This window comes from Gossypium hirsutum, chromosome D05 (assembly GCF_007990345.1).
Source record: "Gossypium hirsutum isolate 1008001.06 chromosome D05, Gossypium_hirsutum_v2.1, whole genome shotgun sequence".
NCBI lineage: Eukaryota > Viridiplantae > Streptophyta > Magnoliopsida > Malvales > Malvaceae > Gossypium > Gossypium hirsutum.
Window position 1 is genome coordinate 30,202,093 of NC_053441.1, and position 24,707 is coordinate 30,226,799.

At 31.9% G+C, this 24,707-nt stretch overlaps 2 protein-coding genes across 5 annotated transcripts; both read left to right on the plus strand.

Moving 5' to 3' along the window:
- The first annotated feature begins 1,027 nt into the window (after positions 1-1,027).
- Positions 1,028-12,373, plus strand: LOC107904189 (nicastrin). 4 transcript variants are annotated; one of them, XM_016830475.2, is made up of 16 exons: positions 1,028-1,308; positions 1,596-1,709; positions 1,840-1,954; positions 3,829-3,911; positions 4,016-4,092; positions 4,227-4,304; positions 5,186-5,257; positions 5,370-5,443; positions 7,356-7,488; positions 7,577-7,648; positions 7,744-7,863; positions 8,093-8,161; positions 8,946-9,086; positions 10,678-10,762; positions 10,859-11,297; positions 11,986-12,373. In XM_016830475.2, the coding sequence occupies exons 1-16, from the start codon at positions 1,239-1,241 to the stop codon at positions 12,248-12,250; spliced, it is 2,007 nt and encodes a 668-aa protein (XP_016685964.1). In that variant the 5' UTR covers positions 1,028-1,238; the 3' UTR covers positions 12,251-12,373. The 4 variants fall into 4 exon arrangements, with proteins under 4 accessions (XP_016685964.1, XP_016685963.1, XP_040950585.1 ...); XM_016830474.2 differs by having other exon boundaries at positions 10,678-11,297; XM_041094651.1 differs by lacking the exons at positions 1,028-1,308; positions 1,596-1,709; positions 1,840-1,954 and adding an exon at positions 3,313-3,467 and having other exon boundaries at positions 4,016-4,110; positions 10,678-11,297.
- Positions 12,374-17,244: 4,871 nt separating this feature from the next.
- LOC107904191 (serine/threonine-protein kinase CTR1) lies at positions 17,245-23,730 on the plus strand. The gene is made up of 15 exons (XM_016830476.2): positions 17,245-17,635; positions 18,165-18,466; positions 18,555-18,696; positions 18,855-18,958; positions 19,217-19,425; positions 19,762-20,178; positions 20,331-20,371; positions 20,685-20,753; positions 20,839-20,939; positions 21,040-21,124; positions 21,635-21,733; positions 22,221-22,289; positions 22,368-22,499; positions 23,094-23,188; positions 23,334-23,730. The coding sequence occupies exons 1-15, from the start codon at positions 17,360-17,362 to the stop codon at positions 23,431-23,433; spliced, it is 2,241 nt and encodes a 746-aa protein (XP_016685965.1). The 5' UTR covers positions 17,245-17,359; the 3' UTR covers positions 23,434-23,730.
- Positions 23,731-24,707: the final 977 nt, after the last annotated feature.

Here is a 24,707-nt window from a genome sequence, read left to right on the forward strand (position 1 = left end):
TTCAAATAACTCGAATTATTTAATTCAAAATTTGATTATTTTTATCAAATTTTTCAAATCAAATCGGATTTTACTCACCCCTAGTTAATTCTCCCTTTGGACTAAATTATAAAGTAAAAATATGAAGGTTAAAATTTAAAATTATACTTTTATTTTCAAGAAATCTTTATACTTTTTAAATTTAAAATTTAAAGCTTAATTATTAAATTATTAAAATATTAACCATACATATAACAAAAATTATATCGTAATAAATTTAAATTTAAAATTTTTTATATATAACAAAAAAAATTACATAAATTTAAATTTAACAAAAAAATTTAAATATATATAAAAAAATTACATAAATTATAAGTTCAAAGTCATATTTTTCACACATTTAAAATTTAATATCATACTTATATTTTCAAGAAATCTTTATACTTTTAAATTTAAAATTTAAAGCTTAATTATTAAATTATTAAAATATTAACCATACATATAACAAAAAATTATATCGTAATAAATTTAAATTTAACAAATTTTTTTTATATATAACAAAAAATTACATAAATTTAAATTTAACAAAAAAATTTAATAATATTACACGTGACAACAGTTCATTGAATAAATTAATACTTTTAATCATTATAACAAAACAATTTGATGTGTTTATAGAAAATAGGAATCAATTTAATCAATTTACAATAATTCTTAATATTACAAAATTTGATATACATAGGAAAAATATGGAATAAAATTTTGAAAAATTATGTTGAAAAACATTAAAAATATATATAATAGTAAAATTCAAGATTACCTTCATCGAATTTTAGTATTCTTGAAATATCTTTATTATAAAAACATCATTTTATTATAAATACCTAATTTTTTTAAATGTAAAATGCAAAATAATACATTTATTTGAAAATGATATATACGATTAAACTAAAAAAAAGTTGAAAACATATATAATAGGGTTTAAACATTTATTTGGAACTTGAAAGTGGAATAAAATTGAAATTGAATAAAAATTTTATATAAAAAATTGAATTATTAATTAAAAAAAAAGGGAAAACACTTACAATTTTTAGTATCGAATATGCAAAATTTGTCCTTATCAATTGTTATTATTATTATTGTTTTCTTACCGATCGATTCCACTCCCTCCTTCCTTTTTCTCTCACCGAAGAACTTTTACCATTGAAGATTGTATACAGAATAACCTAGGGTTTCTGATTTCCGTCCAATTCTCCGTCATGGCTTTAAAAATCGTTTTTCTCATTTTGCTCTTTAGTTTCCGGTTTCGTCTCTCTCTGTCTGGTAATGGTAAGCTTTTCTTTTGCACATGCGATTTCTAACTCTTAATTTCTTAAATTTGAATATGCTTTTTTGATTTGATTACTTACAAAAAGTGAAATATATTCAAATTTGTTGAACACAATTGTCTTTTGTGACTTCCGTTTTATGATTGTTTCAGTATTTTTTTTTTTGCAATAACTACTTTGATATCTTTTCGTTTACTTCAGTTTTCATTTTTGTTGTTATTCTTTAACATTGTTGATTTGGCGTTTCTGTATTGAGTTTAGCATTTCTCTTTATTTTGGAAATTTTAGGACAAACGAACTCAATGGAATCAGTTCCTGATCTTCAGAAGTCAATGTATATGGTTGTTGATGGATACCCTTGTGTACGACTAGTCAATCTTTCTGGAGAGATTGGTTGCTCAAGTAAGACCTCCCCCCACCTCACTGTACCCCAATGATGGTGGAATCGTTGTACCTAAATGTTTCCATAGAGTAGTTCTTTCAGTTGCTGTTTGTCAATTTGTGCTTTTCCTGCTAATGTTTTGTTCTTCAGATCCTGGTCGAGACAAGGTTGTTGCTCCAATTATAAAATACAAGAACAACAAGGAGTTGGGTCTGCCATCTGCAATTTTGTTGTCAATGGATGATGTGCATGGTTTCTTTAGTAGGTATGTTCTGCCCATCAGTATGTTTTTGAGGCCTCCTTGGGAGTGTCTCCCTGGTATTCATGTAAATTTCTTTTCCTCTTCCTGGGTCTTTGTATTTTTCTAGTTGAGGGAATATATATATGTATGTATATTTGCCATACCATATAGATATGTTTCCCTCATTAACTGGAATTGTTTACCAAAACTTTCATTTCAAATTTGTTTTCTTTAGGTGTATATGTATGCATTTTAATTTCTTATATAATCTTTCGGGTTATTTATGTTATACATGCTTTGAATAAACCTGCCATAGAACTCTCTTATGTATTAAATATTCCATAAAAAGGTAATTATATAGTATATTGAAACAATGCCTTCTAAACTAAATTTCTCTTTTTGATTCGTTAAGTAATAGATTGATTAGACTTTTGAAAAGGTCCTAACTGTGATACTTCAAATTTGTGTCTAATTTTGGTTTCTTGACAGCTGGCAATAACTTCGGATAAAAGCTTAAAATATTGTCATTTTGGCAAGGACTGGTATCTTTTGACTAAGATGTACCAGAACCAAAAGAAAAAAAAATGTTGCAAACAAGGCAACAGACAAGATATAGAGTTAGAACTGCTAGGCAGTTAGGATTTTTGAAAGTTTTCTAATTTTAAAAAGTTGAGGAGAACAGGAAAAAATAAATAAAGAAAACAGAGAAGAAATCAATTCCTAAAGACCAAGCAATGATGCTGAAAATCCTAAAAGAAATAAAATTCTTATTCCTATTATGACATCAACAAATACTTTAAGACTCCAAATTGAAAATTAATAAAATTACCCACAGTAAGATTCTAGAGTCAAATCAGGAATTTCCAGCAAACCAGAAAATTAAGAAAATACTGTTGCACTTTAACATTCAGAACACAGAAAATGAAATGAGAACCTTTAACTTTAACATAAAGAAATGTAAAACTAAATTCAGAAGCAACCAATAAAGTCTGCCCAAGCAATTAGTCCCAGCTCAGCTTCTCATCATGGCCTCATGCATTAGGCTTGGGCATTCCAACCAGCCTTAGCATGGCTCTTAAACATCTTTGCAGGCTGCTGACAGTGTAGAGACTTGCAATTTCCCTTTTTTTTTTATAGAAAAAATAATTTAATATGTATGCTTTTTCAGTTTTAAATGTGAGAAGAATGCTATATAGTATATGGATGAAATTAGGGTTATTATGAGCGAGGATTGGGCTTGTTTGTGAATGTGGAATTAATTTTCTTGAAGTTGTAGAAAGCTATTTGAGATCACTATTCTATTCCATGTATTAATTTAGAGCACAAAAAAGGAGGATAATAATGTGTTGTTTGTATGTTTTAGAATAGTATATGGAGAAGGAAGGCTAGTGTAGCATTGTTATATTTTGAGGTAATCTCTGTACATTTGGGTAGCTATGAGAACTGGGGAAGTCTTGCAGCACTACTGAATTGGTTCTGAGGAAACATCTCAATGTGAAGAATCATATTCAAAGGTCAAATTCGTTTAACAATGGATGTAAGAACCTGTTTCTCAACTCTGAGTTTGACCACTATGGAATAAATATAGAGAAAGTTTGCAATATTTGTGTTATAATATTGGATCTTGGGGCCAAAAGTATTTATCATATGCTTGATTGTTGGTAAATATTCACAGTTTATATGTTTCCAAGTTGAAATTTTCTGAAGATTGCTATTAGAGAGGTGCTAGCCCTTCATTGCAATTTATAGCTTAAGTGCTCACTTTTAACTTTCAATAAGTTATGAAGATGGCAAACTTTGGGATGAATGTTGTAATTGGTGGCTTTCTGATGATTTTGTTTGTTGAAGTGATAATTCTCTTCAATAATCTTATCGTCAAATACCTTTTTGTATTTCAGAATATCAAATGATTCAAGCTTTGCTAGTAATGTTGCTGGTGTTTTAGTTGAATCGAGGGTTGAAATCCAACATAAGCTAAAAGGTAACCCTGTCTTTTACTTATTGCTTTTAGTCTTCTCTTTATGGAGCTAGGCTGGGTCAAGGAAATATGCTCATTTTACTAAAAAATTAATCTTTTTCTTGCAGGATTCTCTCCTGCTCGAAAGTTTCCACAAGCTGAATTTGCACCCTATCATAACACCACTTACGAGTGGAACCCAATTGTATGCCATTAGTCTATAGTAGGATAAAGATCCTTTGAGTTTTGAAGTTTCTTTGTTAGCTAGTTCGTATTGTACATGCGCTCAGGTTTTTGTCATCAATATCTGTTATGATGGGGCTTCATACTTTTTTTCAGGGATCTGGAATCATGTGGAAATCGTATAATTTTCCTGTGTTTTTACTTTCTGAAAGTAGCACATCAACCTTGCAAGAGGTAAATCTTGCAGTTTCCAATTCCAATATCTTTTAGTATGATGTTATTGCTCTGGTTTATAACATCAAATTAAGTCTAATCTAGTGATCATGTCTCTTGCATTCAAGAAATGAAAGAAGAGTCTTAGATTTTTTTTGTCAGCTTGATGCAATGGTTACAGTTAATTATCCTCTTGATTTGTCAAGTCTAATTGCAGTTGTTTGATGAAAATAGATTAAGAGACTGTTAAATTTCTTGGACAGCTAGTTTTCTGATTTTGATACAATATTTATATCTTTTTGGTTCATTTCTAGTTTTGATTTGCTGGGCATGGTTTATTTCAAATAAAAACCAATATATGATGCAGTTATTCAAGCAACATTGATGTCATGCTGGAAGAATTGAACAGAATATGATTGGGACACATGAAAACAGAGAAAACAAGCAGATGAATGTGCCCAAAACAAAAGACCAACCGGATAAAAAATGTGTCTAAAACTATAACACAATGGCCATTGACTAGATATTTAGGAGAGACTTATGGTTGCTCTACAATCATGGCATTTGATCTCACTACTAATTTTAAGACGTCCAAACTCATGACAACTCATATGTACATGAATCTTTAATCAAACAACAGTATTAGAAGGAAGTATGAAGAGGCTAAGAAATAAAGCTGCCCTTTTGGCCCTAGATTGGTGCTTAGATGCTCCTACATCTCAAATTGTGCCCAAAGTAATTGTGTATAAGGCATAGTTAGTACAATTTTAAGATCAGAAGCAAAGATGTCCCGGTATGTAATATTTTAGGCCACAGAAGCATCATGACTGATAGCTTACTTGTTTAGTTAGACTAGTCCTTTTTTAGAAGCAAATATCCTAATGAGTTCCCTTACCATGCAGATTGCAATGAAGAATGAGAAAACAGAGAAAGCTTATACTACAAATGTTGCAGAATTTGACGTGGTGATGCAGGTATATTTTACTACTAGTTTAATTGTGGTCGTGCAAGATTTTGTTGATGATGTAACTTCTTGCACCATTTATGACTTACATTCTAGTTTTTGATGCATTTGCTTTGTATTAGACAACTAAGGTTGGGACCCATGATTCAGAATCATGTTTGAAAGAAGAGACTTGTCTTCCATTAGGAGGATACAGGTAAAGTTTCCTTTCTCGTGGAGTTACCACTTCATAGTGCAATCTGTTAGTTTGGTTTTAATCTATTTGGGTTCTAAATAAATATAAACTTCTTTGTCTGGTATCTATTTGAAGTATGAAGTTCGTCAATTGGTTACTTCTTTGTTCCTGTCCTTACAGAATTATTAACTTTGCAAAGGAAGAGTTGGACCACTTTAGCCAAAAAAAAGAAGGAAAAATCTGATTAATATCTTCAGGAATAATATAAGAAATGAGTTTGCTGCAGCATTTGATTGGCTATTTTCCTAATTAACAATTGCTTCCTTATTTATTTTTGTTTTATCGGTGTTTTCAATTTGACTGGTACAAAAAATTTAAGCTTCGAATATTCAAGATGAAGTGATGTTTATTCTTTTGGTGACATAATGTTTCTACTGATAGGTGGCTTGATCAGAGGGGCGAGTCTTATGCTGCATTAGACTTCTATGCTTCAATTTGTGAATTCTAGTCTATGGAGTCACATCTGGCAAATGTTTGCAGTGTTAGTTTTGGCATTATAACCCTTTCGTTTAGCCAAAATTTAACTAGCCCTTGTCATTAGACAGGCCATAATAGAAAAAGACTAGCCTGTTAGGTGAGGAAAACATCTATAGCCAAAATTCCATTAGCCCCTGTCATGTGATGGCTATAATAAAAACGAACAGCCTGCTGGGTGAGGAAAATATCACTTCATTAGCTCCTTCATTTTCCTTTGTACCTAGTGTGGAGCTGATGCATCTCGTTTTAGTGCTTGGTTTGATCATTCTCTCCCACTTAACATCTGAGAACCTTGTTAGTAGTTGGGCTATTCTGCCTTCACTTAGGATATGGAGATGCAAAACAACAGATGTGAAGGGGATTTTAGGACATCTACAGATTTGGCAATCACCCTGTTATAAGTAATGACTAATGCGGGAGAAAGCTGTTACTAGGTCTGTTGGAATAAGGAGAGTAAAGAAACAGATAAGTAGAGTTGTGTCACAAGATATATTCTTAACATGTTCTTGGGCTACCATTAAGGTGCCACAGTATTATTAGACTGACTTGATAACCGTGACACAGAAGTAAAACTTGTTGGTAGCCAAGCTGAAAGTCACATAAGATGCTTGACTTGATGAAAACTGTAAGTGAAAACGCAACACTGCTATAAAATTAACTTGAAAATCCTTTCAAAATTCACTAAACTAAACTCAACCTGGAGTAAATCTACAATATCCCATGTCAGCTCTAATCTTCAGTATCCAAATTAGAATTTGTGTCTCTCACCAAACTTTCCCTTCCCTTTTGTACAGCTCGAGTCAATTCTGCCAGATTTATTTTCCCTGATGAGTCAATCTGGTACCATATTGTCAGAGGATGCTGTCAACCCAATAGACACGCCCATCAAGTTAGGCTACCATCCTGCTTTATAAGCTCCACAATTTCTTCACCCCTTAATATATTTGTTTGCTTCATTCCTCCCCTTAATTTCTACCTTACATGGCATCTCTCCTTGGAATTTCAAAATAATTATTTATTGAGCTTCTTTTAGTTAGCCGGCGCTTAACCTTTTCTTAGTGTAGATAGTTGAATTGTGATTAGTTCTTTGATACTGGATTTTGATGAAATTTAGAGCACTTCTCCATGTTGTAGTAGTATCTGATAATTTTACGGCTTATGTTCTTAAAGGGATGGGTAATGTGCAGAAATCATGTCTTTTTTTTTTCCAGGAATGTATATTACAAAAAATGTGATTAAACACCCAACAAAATGAAATTAAAAAAAGGGAAATGGTAAAACATGTTTTCTGATGACCTAAAACTGCTGTATGACGTTATTGAGGTGCAAGGGTTATTATGTTTTCTGAAATTTTACATCAGTGTCTAATTTTATTTATCTTAATAATGAAGGGCAGTGTTTGGTCAGCAGTCCCACCCATTAACAACTCATCTTCAAATCAGTCCAAGCCCATTATACTAACAGTGGCTTCTATGGATGCTGCATCATTTTTTCGGGACAAAAGCCTTGGTGCAGATTCACCTATATCTGTAAGTTTGTAAATTTCATGGTAATATTTACTTCATTTATGTCTTTTCTGCCAAATAAATACAAACTTCGGTTCACAATACTTTTCAGGGACTGATATCATTGTTGGCAGCAGTTGATGCCCTTTCTCATGTAGATGGTTTAGACAACCTTAATAAACAGGTTTTCTATGGCATTCTCCCTAGCTACATTTCTGGAAGGTGTCAATCTCCAAGATAAGTTTTTTGGTTGTTAATGTTTCTATAAATTTAATGCAGCTTGTCTTTCTTGTTTTCACTGGTGAGGCCTGGGGTTACCTTGGTAGCAGAAGATTTTTACTTGAACTTGATCAGCAGTCAGATGCTGTTCGTGGTCTCAATAGCTCACTGATTCAGTTGGTATTCTTCTCCTTTGGTTGAACTTGTTTTTCACTATGTTATTGGAGGGGGTTTCTTTGGCTATTCTCTTACTTTGATCAATTAAGATTACCTGTGTGGATGTGTATGTTGTGAAGTAATCGATCCTTCTTTTTTGCTTCTTCTGTGTTATGTAGTTGCCCTGTGATCATGTCAAGTTTGCTCTTTCGTAGATATAAATATCAATTTTTTCTTTGATTGCTTGGAAAAGGTCATGGAAATTGGATCAACTGGAAAGGGCTTCAGTCAAGGGAACAAAACCTTCTTTGCTCACACACAGGTAGTGAATGGCTTGTTTATTTCATTAATATTAATAATATATCGGAAGTGTACAGTAACACCAAAAAATTTCCTTAGACATTCTACACATGATTGGTTGTGTTCTTTTATTTTTAAGCATTCTATGCAGGCGTTTGTTCTTTGCAATACAACATAGTGCCATAGGTTAGAAAGGTGGAGATGATAGAAGGAATTGTTGATTTGACTTATTATTGCAGCTTGTGTTGAGGCATTAATGCTATTCGCTTTTATATATGGCTGCTGCATTAATCTGTTTAATGGCGGATCATTTACAATGGGGGTAGCAATGAAAACATTTTGCATTGTTGGGGCCCCTTTTAGTATTCCTGTTGAAAGTTAGCAATGTTTAAAATGTAAATGCAGCTAGCCACCCATGTTGGTTACAAAATGGTCGTTGAGCAAATTGAAAAGTTTTACTTTTAAAACATTTTTAAAATTGAGTGGAACCAAGATAGACATAGAATTTGTTGAAGAATGTCTGAATCTTCTTTTTGATAAGCAATTAACCATGGACATGTGTTAACCACTTTCCTTTTATCCTGGTTTGTGCTGCTTTAAATTAGCACTATAATAATGATCAGAAGAAGAATAGTTTCCATGATAATTGCTCTTAATTTCTGAGATCCACCTGTTTCCCTTGATTGAGATAGTTATTATGCTAGCATTCTTAGGCGCCCGATACTATGCCACTAATTAATATTTATTATCCTTCGGTAACTAATTGATATTCCACTCTCACTTAAGTTTGCTGGTTATTGCTGTAGGTTTCATCTGACACAAATGAAGCTTTGGATGCCTTGAAACTTGCTCAAGAGTCCCTTAAATCTGAAGGTGTTACAGTTTCAAATGCCAGCTCTTCTAATCCTGGAATTCCTCCATCATCCTTGATGGCATTTCTGAGAAAGGTTTTGGGGAGTAAACTTTAACTCTTACATTTGTGTATGGTCAAGCATATACATGATGCAGAGCATGCTGCTTTTTTCCAACTAGAGCTGCAAATCATTTTAATTTTAAGAAACCTTAAAATTTTAGTTTATTCTCATTAGAGCTGTTCCTTGTCAGAAATATATTGATTCGTAGTCTGCATGACCACATGATTTTTCCCCTTTTCTTAACTGATTTTTCTTGTTAAAAAAAATCTTGCCTTTTAGGCCTTCCCTCTTAAAGGAAAACCCATGTTCTTTTCAAAGAATTTTCTTGCAGGAAATACCTTGCCTTTTAGAGTCGATAATAACTTAACAGCAGTATGACATTATGATATGATATGGTAGGAATGTAGCATGCTTATCACTCCTTCCTTTTGAGGAGAAACAAATCAAGTCATAAACAACGCTAATCTTGCAATTCATTTGACTGCATTTTGCCCTAAGACGAAAGCCTCCCCTGGAGAGGGATTGGGAGTTCTTGGAACAAGAAATCCTGAAAATTTCTCTTTTTGATTAATTTAGATTAGTCATTTCCCTGGAGATTCTCTTTTGCTAAAACATCTTGGAGGGCTTGAGACATGAGGTTACATATCCTGGATCCTTAATATTGAAAAATTCTTGCCCCTCTTGATTTCCTTTCCTACTTTTATTTGAGTCGTTTCCCGCGGTAGTCAATTTCCCTGGAAAAGTAAATTCCTCATGTTCTTCACTCTCTAGTTGTTCATTTCCATGGCTATTCCTAGGATAGGAGTAAAGATGAGATTCACTTAACAGGCTTACTTTTATTTTACCTAATTAAAATATATGATATATTCATATAATCTACGACTTCGATTGTATTTCTGTTCTTCACCTTACCTATTACTTCTTGTACATATAAATAGGTTTTCTGAGAGGTTACCCTTTTGCCATAAAAGTAATACCATATATTCTTATGGATTTATGAATTAAAACAACTTATTATTTTTATGGGCAATGTTAGCCCAAACCTTAAACTAGTAATTGAGAGTAATGCATACTATTATTTGATAAAGGTAATTAAAACTTTTTAATTTTTTGGTACATACATTTGAGAGGCAACCTCCATCCGTTAAACCCACCTCCATTACCTAACATTTCAGGATTTGAGCGCAAAACCTCTAAGGTGGAATTTTTAACTGTTGGGAATTTGCTTGGGGCCATGCAACATTACTTTAATAGAAACATTTGATTTATTTTGGTGGAAAACTTTTTGATTTACTATTTAGGCATGGTAAGATCTTAAAGTTGTTACTTTCCCTCTAGGATTTTCTCACATGCACTCCTGAAAATACAGACCTTTTAATCTGTATATGTAAATTTCAGGATTAACAAACTGTACCTTTATTATTAACCCATTAAGACTAAGAAATATTTTTGGTTCCACTTGCCATTCTTGTTGCCTAACTTTGCTTTTCACATTAATCATTGTTATTAGAAGATCTTCCACTATGCACTGCCAAAATTGCGGGGAATTTTTGTTTTTATTTGTTTATTTAAATACATCACAAAGCAAAACCATATTTATTATCTGCTTTTGATCTCTTAGTAGAACTCTTCAACTTCTGGGATTGTGTTAGAGGATTTTGATACCGTTTTTGCCAACAAGTTCTATCATAGTCATCTTGATGATTCAGGTGAGTTCATTTCATTCTTGTTTGTTTTTCTCTGCTCTTCATTTTTCATTATGTTACTCAAACTTGCAAATACACTGGGCATCATCTATGTTGCAGCAAATATAAACTCTTCAGCAATAGTTGCAGCTGCTTCTCTTGTTGCTCGGACTCTCTATGTTCTTGCAAGTGATAAAAAGGATTCCACCAGTTCAGCCCTAAGTTCAATTAATGTGAATGCCTCTCTAGTAGAAGAACTAATTAGTTGCTTGTTGGATTGTGATCCTGGTCTGTCATGTGAGTTGGTTAGCAGCTATATTACAAGTGTTGATACATGCCCAAGCCATTATGTTGGTGTTGTTCTTGGAGAACCTTCCTCAACACCTTCTCCCAATCAGGTGGATGACATTTCCAGGTTCGTGTGGAACTTTCTGGCAGATAGAACATCAACTCCAAAGGGCAATACTACTGTTTGCTCAAAGGATTGTAGCAACAATGGTGGAGTGTGCATTAGAGCAGAAACCGATGGGAAAGGCATTTGTGTTAACTCCACAACCAGGTAACTTTGCCGCTTAAAGTTTCTAAAAGCTTTGTCTTAGTAAGACCTGAACGGATTGTCTTGAGCCAGCATTATGAGAAGCAGTGCGTGTTATGGCTTGTTGCTTGTCTTACCTTGTCCATTCTTCCATGCTCTGGATTTGCAGCCCATGAACATTCCATTTTGTTCAAGCATGTTTTAAATTCAACTTATGTTGGATAATTTCAACTTAAGTTGTCATTACTGCAATCATTCTACCAAGCATTGTTTCCTTCATTTTCTTTTTCAGTTACATTCCGATACCCACTTTAGAGCAAGTGTGTTCGTTCTGGCAAGTGAATTTATTGCCATTCTGTCAAAGAGAATCAATAATTAAAAAATGTAATATAATCTCTGATGCCTTAGATGATTAAATCTGCTTCATTTGCTTTTACCGAAGTAGATAATGCATATATATACATGGTTCGGTGTTCTCTGATGCTAGAGTATGATTTGTCTGGTTGATACAAAGCTCTGCACTAACTGTATACCACTACCATATTATCAGTACATTGTCTGTACAAATTGAAGCAGTTCGTATTATTAAGTATGATTGTATGAGAATTAGCTATACGGCTTGCAAAATGATTGATTAGTATCCTTAATTAAAATTGGACAATGCGATTGTTATATTTCTAGAATTGTAAACGAATGTTATTCCTCATCATAGGTACGTCCCGGCATATTCAACTCGCTTGAAGTTGGACTCTGGAACATGGAAAGTGCTGCCTCCGAACTCCTCAGATCCTATGGGGATGCTGGACCCTGTCTGGACGGAGAGCAATTGGAATACGATTGGTCTCCGGGTATACACCGTCCAGGAAGCTGCATATGACCGATTGGTTCTGCTTGGAGGTATAAGTGTCACAGTCTTGGCTTATTTAGCAATAGTACTAACAAGAGCCTACATAACAAAGGCCTTGAAGCAAGATTGACAGATGAAATTAGACTTCATGTCTTACAAATTTTTTTGAAAAACATCCAAAAATTGATAGTACCAAATGTCAAGTATGATAATTGAGGATGGCATTGCATAAATTAGTTTGATTTTGAACCTATATCAGAATTGCATAAATTCTAGTTGCCCTGTGAGCTGTTCTTTAGAGGGTAAAAGCTATTGGGTTCTATAAGATTAAAGCTTTTTAAGATGGATTTGAATTTGGATTTCAAAATTTTAGATCTAAAATTTTCTGAATTATGGATGTAAAACCCGTTTTGGGAGAAAAAAAGTTTTATGCTTAGAAATTTAATAAAAGTATATATTTATATATAACCGAATAAAAGATATATAATTATAAATTTTAAATAAAAAGTTTGTATTTTTAAAAATAAGAAAATATAGATGAGTTTAAATGAAATTGGTTTACTCATTTGAAAATATGGATGGATTTAGACAAAGTTTATAGCACATATTTTGAGTTGGGCTGAATTAACTGTGTTGCACACCCCATCCATAAAATGCTTTTAGTCTTTTTATCAATAGCAATGTTTTTTAAATTGGACTTGTAGTTGAATTTGCAAAGTTATCAATACTTGATTGGTTTAACTGATTTAATTAAAAGATATTAAAAATTTAAGATTAAGTGATAAAGTTAATTTTGTTCAATTGTCGATTTAATTATTATTTTAATTGATTCAACCGGTTTTATATTGGTTTTCAGTTTAATCGATTCAAAGTCATTCTCGTGCTTAGCTTACTTTCGGTTTGGTTTAGTTCAAACAATATTGATCAAGAGTCCATTTCTCAATAATAAATTTTTTCATATAAATATCTATTACTAATCAACTAGTGGTCGGAAGAAGCGGAAATGAAATTCGTCAAGTATTTGCATCTAGTTCTAATCATGAAGTTGACATTGTTGAGAGGATAACTTGTATAGCAACCTCAACCCATACAAGACTTGACTTAGACAATAAAATGGATGAAAGAGAGCGCATATATATATAAAAAGAAGGTAAAAAACCTTCCGTCTTTCACGAGCCGCAATTCAAAGTCTGTGACCATCGCACCAAATGCACCCAATGGAGGTCTATTGTTTAGATGGAGATATTTGACTCGTAAGAACTGACCTGATTCAAGAAGTTGTTGGAGAAGCCTGGTTGGCCCGATAATGAAGATATGACTACTTAGACTAATTTGGTAACTAATATTAGAAGATTGAGGGAATCATATCTTGTAAAGATTAGATTAGATTTGATATAGCATATATTGTAAATCCCTAAAATTAAGGGATATGGTCAATCTCGTCTGTCAATGTAAACATATCTTGATCGTCCGTTTTGGGGGAGCTCAACTATAAATAGAGAGTCTACCCCTCATTTGTACGTACTCTATTCATTGTTTCATTATTCTTTGTGAATAAGAGAATATTGAGAGCATTTACTCAAACACTTTGTGTGCGCTCTTTCTGTTGTTCTTTGTAGCTTCTTTTAGTATAAATCGTTTTCGCTCTTTAACTTGGTGCCTTGGAGGAGTTCTTAAGGAATCCTCATTTGAGTAAAGGTTGACTTAGGCGAGTTTGGACAAACGGATCGCGAGACAAAAGATCTAGCCCCGTGACACTTAGACATAGACGTGGCAAGTCCGACCTTTTTTTTTGGGGGGGAATTTCATCAAAATGGTTAAACTTTAGCTTTGGTCTCTTTAATATATCTAAATTTAAGATTTAATCTATATATTTTAATTTTTAATATAATTTGGTTTTTATATTTTTATCATATTATTAATTTGTCCAAATAGTCAATATCGTTAACCTTTTGATTAAAACATTACGTGACTATATATAATTTGAATACTTTAATAGTCTTAGAGTCTGACACATGGTTTTCTATTTTTTTTTAGATTTGCGTCATTTTTTTCTACGTCGCAAGACAATGGTCAAATTTCAATTTTGGCCTTTAGACTATGTTGAAACTTGATATTTAATCTATATACTTTAATTTTTGGCATAATTTAGTCTATCTACTTTTATAATGTAATTAACTAGTATAAATAGTTAATATTGTTAACTATTTCAATGTTGACATCAATTTTTCTTAAAAGCAGTATAATTTCAATGGAATTTTTTATCATGATGCTTCAAATGTGTTTTAATAAAATATCATAATAAGTCTTTTCAATGTTATTTTCATTGTTACATGATTACCGAGAAATTAAAAAAAAATATCACACCAAAGAAATTAATAGAAGAATTTCAATGATGATAACAATTAGACTTAAATTTTTTAAAATTGAAAAGCAGACTATATTTCTGAAAATAAAAGTAGATAAATTAAATTCCAAACATACGAAGTGTAAAAGGAGTTAAATTATATTTTAACATTTAAATTTTTACTCTATAATTTAAAACAAATAAATAATCAATTCAACGCGAAGTGCGTACTAATCACTTATGTGTATATATAAATAAGGAACACTTGCATTTTTTGTAATTTTCAATTTCAAATGAGTTATTATTTAACATAACTTTAATAAAATGTTAATTAAAAATTCTAAAAGAATGTAAATAATTACTTTTGAGGAAGAAAGGAGGGAATGTAAGGAAATGTTTAATTGTGTTATTTGTATTAGTATTTTTTTACGCATTTAAAATTTAATTTCAAAATTAATCTTTTTATTCTTGGTTTAATAGTAGAATTTTAGTTGATAATTCTATAAAAAACAATTCCATATATAAAAGAAATATGCTGATGAGGCCAATTTAGTGCTTGTAGAAGTAATTTAAGAAGAAAAATGACTTCCACTTTAATTCTTTGAAGCAACTTAAAACTCTATATTCAACATTTGTTTCTTTGTTCCACTTTTCAATAATACGTGTATTTTTTTTATTTTGAAAATAATATATAATTTAATTTAATTTAACAAATATCTTTTACTCGAATTTCAATCATAGCAGTCAATATGGTAACACTATTGATTGGTATGTCATAAACAAATACCAACTTTGAGTTTTTTTATATTTATCTTCTATAATTACATTTAAAATTAAGATGTAATCATTAAATTAAGTTATAAAACCTAATTAATAATTTTAAAACATGTATATGAATTAATTAAGATATATTTGCTAATATATATATAACATACAATTTAATAAAAATTAAAAATTTTTGTATGTTTAAAATATTGCAGATTTATTATTATGAATTTATATATATATTTTTACGTATTAATAAATTAAATACATTTTGACATATTTATTTGTATTATGTTGGTTTTGCATATTAATCATATATTACACGTTGTGCTTATGCCATATATTTGTTTATTTGAAATTTTATTTATCTCATGTATTTAAGTTGTACTAATTTCAAGGGATTAGCCCATATTATTTTTATGTGGTTCAAACAACCATAACTCTAAGTCTCTATATTTTGTACATTTGGAATGTAGTCCTTCAACTTTTATTTTTAAGAATTTAGTCTCTCAACTTTATGGATTTAAAATTTTGTTTTCAAATTATATATAACCACATAATATTTTAATCGAAAATCTAATAATTTTAACTATTTCAACTAATTAATAGAATTATAAAAATATAGAGACCAAATTATATTAAAAGTTAAAGTATATGATTAAATCTCAAATTTAAACATATTAGAAGGACCAAAATTAAAAATTAATTAGTTTTCATAAAATGAAAAATCAAAAGAAGGAGGTGATGGGTATGCCCCAAGTGTCTTAAGAAGAAACATCATTTCAACATTCCTTTAATTAGGGAGGTTCAAGCGGTTAACTGAACCGAAATATTTCAGTTAATTTGACCGGTTAATCGAATTAATCGAAATTTATATGTTTTGTTTTGTTTTTGTTAAAACAAGTATAAAACATACCAAAAAATAAATTAATAATGTTCACTTGACTGAATTAACCGAATTAGTAATCACCTAATACATATAATATATAGTATTATTTATTAAGTTCAGTTAATGCAGTTAATTACTTGATTTCGAACCGAATTAACCGTTAATCGAAATTTCAGAAATCCTATAGCCGATCGATTAACCGAATTAGATCGGTTCAGTCGATTAATTCGATTTTAACCGAAGTTTGAACACCCTAATATAAGTATAGATTAATTTTATGTTATTTTATTTAAAAGGGTCAAAACAATCATATATTCATATAAATTTATGTTATTTTTATTATGTAAATTTATAGCATATTTTGCATGTATAATTAGTATTATTGTGAAACTATTGAGAAAAAGAGTTATGAAAATGTAGTCATAATCGATAATTCAATTTAAAATAAATATGTATTCTTGATTTGTACGTGATTTTTAATATCAATTTTATCATAATTGTTTTTGTGTCATCATATTTTTTCTATATGAATTATATAATAATTTATCATAATTATATAAAATTAGTTTAATTTATTTTATTATATTTGAGGTTTATAGTTATCTCACTCAATAATATTACCTTCAACGTTTGAACTTATATTTTCTCAATTGAGAATGCAATGTGCCTTTAAGAAATCATATATCCGATTTATTTATCTTTAATTATTTAAATATAAATTGGCCGCGTAAATATTTTTAATTATCTATATTAATATTTAACATATTTATTTTGGTAAGTATTTAGTAGACTGACAATGTATTTCGTTAACAAAATTGTGGGATATTAGCAAAATATATTTTAATTCATCAAACATAACTTAATTTATGGGATGAAATCTTGATTCTATGAATTAAATAATGGGAAATATTAATTAAGATGCCAAACGGCATATATCTGACTATGCCATGAAAGCAATGTTTCCTAAATTTTAACCTTATTTATAAATCCAAACTATACGGACAGATTACCGGGAATCTACATTCAACGAACCAAAATCACCTGTAATAAAACAAACCCAAGTTCAGTGAATCTCCCCACTTTCCATTATATTAAATGGCCGTCCCTTTCATTCTTTTGCTTGTCCCACTGCCCTCTCCAATCACCGTACACCAAATTCCCTGTTTCAGACTTGTCCTTTTCTTACGAACTTCCATTTCCCATTCCTTTTTGAATTCTCCTCAGAGAATGAAAAAACAATGTATGGGAATCAATCTGACAACACTTGCAGATTACAAATCCAACTGAATGGTCTGGAGCCGGAAATGATGGCCTCCTTCAATAGAAGCTGGGCTCAGCAGACCGAAGAGAGTTACCAATTGCAGTTGGCGCTGGCTTTGCGGGTTTCTTCGCTGGCTGCTTCTGCTGCTGATTCCAACTTCTTGGATTTCAATTCTGATACTAACACCAACAGAGTTTCCTCCTCCTCTTCCTCTTCTTCTTCTTCACCTCAGCATGTGTCTCATCGATTCTGGGTATCACTTCATTTTTTCTGTTTCTTTGAGTTTCTTTTTGTCCTTGAATTATTGGTTAGTAAAGGGTTTTATGCTTTATGGTTGATGATTGAATTTATGTTACTAATTTTTCCATGATTATGAGGATAATGTCTGTGTCGTATACATTAAATATTGGGTTTTCTATCTATAATGTTTGTGCAATTTCACTTGGCCATTTTGTTCAAGTTTTCATGTTTATAATTTTTTGGAATTAAAAATCTGAGTGACCATGTCCTTCATAGTTTTTGTGATGTTTATCTCTTGGTGGTTGAACAATGTGTTTATATTTAGAATATTTCTATGAAACCGCATTCTTTGTAATGGTAATAAAAACATTTTTCGTCAAGTTTAAGCAGGCAAATAGTATTTTATGTAGGAAAAAGTAGTTCTGGATTATTTTTCTTGGTGGTTGATGAATTTTACATCCCAATGACTGGAGAAGTTCAGAAAACAAGTTTAATGATTCATATGAAGAATTTCTAAGGTACTCTGAGTTCCTTTGGTTCAGGTAAATGGCATTCTATCTTACCTTGATAGACTTCCAGATGGATTTTACCAAGTCAATGGGATGGATCCTTATGCATGGACTATAAGTGCTGATCAAGGAGAGATTGGCCTGATGCCCTCCATCGAGTCATTGAGGGCCATTGATCCGCATGCTGATTTGTCTATTACTGTTGTTCTGATTGATAGATTAAGGGATCCTAGTTTGAAGGAACTTCAAAATTGGGTTCTCAAAATATCTAGCAGCTGGATCAGCACAAAAGATGCAATTAATCAGCTTGCATGTCTTGTCTGTAACCGAATGGGGTATGCATGTTCTTCATTTTGCATCAGTTTTAGATTCAATGGTTTTATGTCATATCTCTTAGGAATAAAGTTTTGTTGTCACCGACAGGGGTGCAGCTTCTTCTGAAGAAGATGTTTATAGCCAATGGAAGGAGTGCACCGAAGTTCTGAAAAACTGCTCAGGCTCTATCGTATTTCCAATTGGAAGCCTATCTGTTGGCCTTTGCGTCCATCGTGTGTTACTGTTTAAGGTATATCTCTGAATACAAGCTAGCTGTCATTTCAATATGTGTATACATATATATATTTGAGTACGTATCGGTTAATTTCAGTCGATGTTTTATTTCTGAGTGACTGTTGATCAAAATGCTTATAGGACGGAAACATTGTCAAATTATAACTTTTGCAGATATTAGCAGACTTGGTTAATCTACCATGTCGCATCACAAAGGGTTGCAAATATTGCAGGAGGGAAGATGCTTCATCCTGTCTTGTGCAGTTGGGTCCTGACAGGTAAATTGGAATTGACTCTCACGCTTCACAAGTGTTTATTGGAATGTACATAGGTTTTATTTAGGTGGTTATGTGTCAAATTTTTTCAAATTGAAAGCTTCTTGAATGATGAATTTTTAATGTCTCAAATTGATCCTTATATAGTAGTTAGACTTTTTTGTTGGCATTTTATTTTGAAGTTAGAACTCTATGAGGCTATTATTGAGAAGATCCAGCCCCCTTTCCTCTCATTCCATGCTTTAACATACAAATTTCCAGGGAATATTTGGTTGATTTGTTTGAGGAGCCAGGAGCCTTAAGTCAGCCTGATTCCTCACTCAATGGTACTTCATCAATTTTAGTTTCTTCACCGCTGTGTCATCCAAGATTTAAACCGGTTGAGATTGCTACAAACATCAAGACATTGGCCAAACTCTATTTCATTGATGATCAATCCCATAAACATGCTTGCCTTGATGCTTCCTCAGGTTATTCTCTTAAGTTATTCGTGCACTTACGAAAAGACGATGTTCTTGATGTATTTTTTTTTAGAGTCAAATATTTGAGGACAAGCACTTGAATTGAAGAAGTGCTTTTTCAGTCAAACATCTATCTATCTATCTATGTATTATTTGCTACCTCATTCACTCTTTAACCCCCTGACGTTGTGATTGCTAAGAATCAATATTTTTGATGTTCAAAATGGTTTCTTAGAATTGCATGTCAAACACGACCTAAAAAAGTGATAAATTGAGCTTGCTTGAGAAATTAACTACCGCCCAATACATGGTTTTTACAATTTTTCTGGTCTTTGATTACTGCAGACAATGCTAGCAATCAAAATGAGCAAACTGGTCCACAGCCTAGGAAAGCATTTGATAGAAACTACTTTAACAAGAACAACCCCTTTTCCACCTTAAGCAACAACAAAGAATCTTCTCTTTCACCTCTGCACCAGAGCACTTTGTGGAATATTGGCTGTGATAAAGATCTTCAGATGCTGAACTCTTCAAAATTGTTCCCAAAAGCCATCAACTCAACACACTTGATCAGAAGTCCTCCTCTGCCAAGTTCTGTTACTTCTCACATGCACAAAGATGTTTATCAAGCTTTTCCATACTCAGATCCAATGCAATGTACTATTAACTTCAAGCAATCAGATGATCCAGTAATGAGCTTTGACCAGGAAGATCTAAATATTCCTTGGAGCGAACTTGTTTTAAAAGAGAGAATTGGAGCAGGTATATGATGTTTTAAACTCTGAAGAACATAAAAACTGCATGATTTAATAACATTGGACACTGCTCATTTCTCATTCAAGATGTGCATTGTGTTTTAGCTTATGATATGTTCAAAGGTCATACTATTAAGGATGCTGATAAATGCTTTTCAGGTTCTTTTGGAACTGTTCATCGGGCTGAATTTCGTGGTTGCGTAAGCACATTTTACTCGTGTTTGTATGGATTTCTACTTGTTTTCGTAACTTCCCCCTTTTGTCCTTGTATGAAGGAGGGAGCTCATAAATTGAGTTTTTTTTCTTAGTTCATGCTTTTCTTGGAGGTTCAGAACTTGTGAAATTAAATAGAAAATCCTAAATCTCCCTTCTCAAACATGGTTCCACATTTGATTGTCTTTGAAGGCACCCAATTCAATTGTTTATATCAGATTACTACTCCTAATTAAGTTATGAATCCACTGTCATTGTGTATGAACTGTTAAACTTATTTTATACAAAATGTGCCTTCAGGAAGTTGCTGTCAAAATTCTCATGGAGCAAGATTTTCATATAGAACGCTTCAGGGAATTTTTACGGGAGGTATGATTAGGCTACTGTTTTCCATCTGTTTGTCCCTTTTAATGTTTTAAATCACCATTTTCTCATTTCCATTGCTACTTGCTAGGTTTCCATCATGAAATGTTTACGGCACCCTAACATTGTTCTGTTTATGGGTGCTGTTACTCAACCACCAAAGTTGTCCATTGTTACTGAATATTTGTCAAGGTACCAAGATTTCCCTCTTATATCATTCTTATGTGCTTTCCTTGCATTTCATCTTAAATTTGAGGCCCTTCTGATACACAGAATGTTTCTTTGGAACTAGACGGAGTCTCTTTCGACTTTTGCAGATGCCTGATGCTTGGAAGGTTTTAAATGAGAAGCTTCGCTTGAACATGGCATTGGATGTGGTAATGTGTTGTCAAGAAGTAACTTTATTGAATCTCACAGGAATTCTAACTTGCGGTATTTGAAATTATGTCATATTTCCATTGCATGCCGTTGAGAAGGTGGGAATAGGATTGAGTCACCAGGCAATTAACGGGAATGCTGGAAGTGATGGCCTTCCCTTTATCACTATTCCTAGAACGACCTATGCTGATTGATGATCAGCTCGTCAAAGGGATACTGAAACCTTTAGGACTTGTTTAGAGAGAAACCAATATCTCTTGAATATTAGATAGAAATTCTGCTTATTATTTTATTTTACCATAGGACTCTTAAATAGAGACTAGTTACATAGAAAGATGTTTCTAGGAGATAAAACAATTTAACCTTAATAATTAAAAATATAGCTTAAAGTAAACTAAACCGAAGTAAATAGTTTTACTTTAAAGACTTAACTAAAGCCTTTTTCCTCTCATATGTGCGACCTATAAAAGCGTCCACAACACATGCTGAGACATTTTTTCTGGTGACAGGCAAGGGGAATGAATTATCTTCATCAACTTAAGCCTCCCATTGTTCATCGGGACTTGAAATCCCCAAATCTTTTGGTAGACAGTAATTATACGGTTAAAGTAAGTGTTAAAATTCAATTCATGTTACATGCTACATACCTGTTTGTTTTTCTTTTTCCTTTTCTTTCATCTTTCTTTTCTTTTAATGGCTCAATGAATAGATTTCCTAAGCCACTTGTTGCGCAATTTTTAGTTCTTCAACTTAATATGACAATCTAGATACTAAGATCATATTTTACCATTTGTTCTTTTAATGTTTCAAGCTACAATAGAAATGTTATTTGAAAAAGAACCTCTACACAAGGTAATTTTATTGGATAGTTTCTGAAAATGTCTTCTTGAAACCTTCATCAAAACTCACCCTTAGAGGGCATAGGACCGGTGTAATTTCTTTTGTTGTATAGTTTTAGAATAGATAGTCAGCTGTATGTGATAATTCTGTAAGAACTGATATGAACTGTGATACACTGCCTTTCTCATATGCTTTGCAAGAGGGCAGCATTGATAAGAAGGACCTGAATATTTTTCTGCAATTTTGGTCATGCAGGTCTGTGATTTTGGTCTTTCACGTTCTAAGGCAAATACATTTCTTTCATCGAAAACAGCTGCCGGAACAGTAAGTTTTGTTTGGATTCATTATTTGCACTTGGATGATTTACGTACTAAAAGTTAGATTTCCTTATTCTTTGTCTAGCCGGAGTGGATGGCACCTGAAGTTCTATGCAATGAGAATTCAAATGAGAAATCCGATGTTTATAGCTTTGGAGTGGTTCTGTGGGAACTTATGACACTCCAGCAACCATGGAAGCATTTAAACCCACCACAGGTCAATCTATCTTTTATTTAATTAGAAATAATTGATCTACAGATCCATGCATCTATGTTGCTCCTGCTTTTCATTTTTTCTGAAATACTCATGTCTGACATATAAATACGGGGATGTGATCTATGAGGATCCTTAAAATACATAGGACATGTTAGACGACATGTCTGTATCACACACACCCAAGTTCAGGTAACATTGCCTTACCCGTGTGCACAAATAGGGAAAAGAAATGATTAGTAATAGAAGGTATCTTCATGAAAGAGATCTGAAGGTAGGTTTTAAGGGGAAAAAAATCTAGTTGGGGGAAACAGTGTTCTTAAGAACAGTTTTTGCTCTTTACTACTGTGTTCTTAAAGAATAGTTTCAGTTAATTCAGTCGGTTTGGTTTTACAGTTTATGAACCAATAATCGATTGACTTAACCTATTAAAACTGACTATTCGAAGAGCATCAATTAAAGTCGGTTAAGCCAATTTTGGTCTGACTTTGGGTTGGACCTATTAATGACTGCAAGGTAGCTGCTGATGATGTTATATAATATAATTTAGAGGCCAAAGCATATATAAATATAAATCTTGCTGATCTGTTTCTGTAGGTTGTGGCGGCTGTAGGTTTCAAAGGTGAAAGGCTTGAGATCCCAAGCCATGTAAACCGAGTTGTAGCTTCCTTGATTGAACAGTGTTGGGCTCGGTAAGTAGGCTTTCTTACAGCCGAAAGTTTACATCTCAATAATCTCAAAACTTGTGAAACCATTCGAGTTTAACATTATTATTTATTTGGGACCCCCCCCCTCCCTCTCTTCTTGGTCCTAATATCTTTTTTGGTTAACCTGCAGTGAGGCTTCTGAACGCCCTCCCTTCTCCCATGTCATTCAATGTTTGCAGCAAGTCATCCAAAATACTGCATCTCAAGAACTTAATGGACTGAGTCTTTGATCCACAACATATATGGGTATGTCCAATTTTTCATGCAAATATATGAAAACTTTAGACAAAATTCAACATAATTGTATTAACGCATATCCATATTAAAGACTTGCCCTAATCCAAATCACATGGGTGATATCCTCCTAATTATCAATTTTTATTTTAAAATATCATCAAACATCTTTGATAGGATTAGTTCATTAAATAAGGTTGAATGCATGTAGTCTTGGGAGCAAATGTGCGATTCTTCTAAATGTTATTTCGATTAAAAAGAATTAGTATAATATAATTTATTATTTGCTAGTAGCTGTCGGATTGTTTATTATTGAGGTTATTCGGAACGGGAAGAAGTTAGAATTTTTTTCTGGATAGTAAAAATGTAATTTTATCATTAATAGCCTATATCTTTATAATTTTTAAAATATTAAATTATTTTTTATCACTTTTAAGGGGTTAATATATAATCTCATACTTTCATGATATTGCATTTTAATGGTGTTAAAAATAATTCAAGTATTTGATGGAATCCAAGTTTATGGATTAATACGAATAAAAAATTCAAGTTAGGAAAATAATGCCAAATTTGCTTTACCCAATATAATAATTAGACTCCTACTACCTGGACTATGAAACTTTTACCCAAAATAATAATTACAAACGCTTATACCTAAATTTAATTATTGAATAGCTTCGCAAAACACAAAAAGAAACTCGAGTAAAGATTTTATACACAATTTTTTTTAAACATTAATCTCATTATAGGTTTTTATTATATCTGTTCTTTTTGATACAATGCCTAGAACTATTTATAACATTTCCCCAACCCTTTAATAGGATGATAATGCGTTTTAGCACACTCAAATTCATATCCTCCTACATCAGCAACAATGCCAATGTCAATCGAGTTAAAACTCAATCGGTGATTTTATGCGTAAATTAAATTCAAATTAGTTATTATTAAACAATGTTTATCTATTATTGTTTCTTTGTATAAAATACCTTGCGGTGTAGTTATTAGTAACACTAATTTATATTATGTTTAAGTGTTAATTAAGTTGGTGTCACAAAGTTAGTTGAATATCAACTCAAATAAAAATAGATTAAAAAATTATTTTTTACAAAGTAAAGATATTATTATGAGGATTTTTTTTATTTTTTTTATTTCAATTTTTATAAATACATTTTTACGTAAATTTTTTCACCTGTGGATGTGTCATAATCTAATAAAATTTAATTATTTTAATTATTATTTATTTATTTAAATATTTTAGGTTATATGCCAC

Bases quoted from the DNA above. Each gene is read 5' to 3' on its own strand.
- LOC107904189 (XM_016830474.2), top strand. From the start codon at position 1,239: ATGGCTTTAAAAATCGTTTTTCTCATTTTGCTCTTTAGTTTCCGGTTT. The intron at 4,305-5,185 runs GTAAATCTTGCA...CTTACCATGCAG, and splicing joins GCACATCAACCTTGCAAGAG to ATTGCAATGAAGAATGAGAA. The intron at 7,864-8,092 runs GTATTCTTCTCC...TGCTTGGAAAAG, and splicing joins ATAGCTCACTGATTCAGTTG to GTCATGGAAATTGGATCAAC.
- LOC107904191 (XM_016830476.2), top strand. From the start codon at position 17,360: ATGTATGGGAATCAATCTGACAACACTTGCAGATTACAAATCCAACTG. The intron at 20,372-20,684 runs GTAAGCACATTT...ATGTGCCTTCAG, and splicing joins GGGCTGAATTTCGTGGTTGC to GAAGTTGCTGTCAAAATTCT. The intron at 20,940-21,039 runs GTACCAAGATTT...CTTTGGAACTAG, and splicing joins GTTACTGAATATTTGTCAAG to ACGGAGTCTCTTTCGACTTT.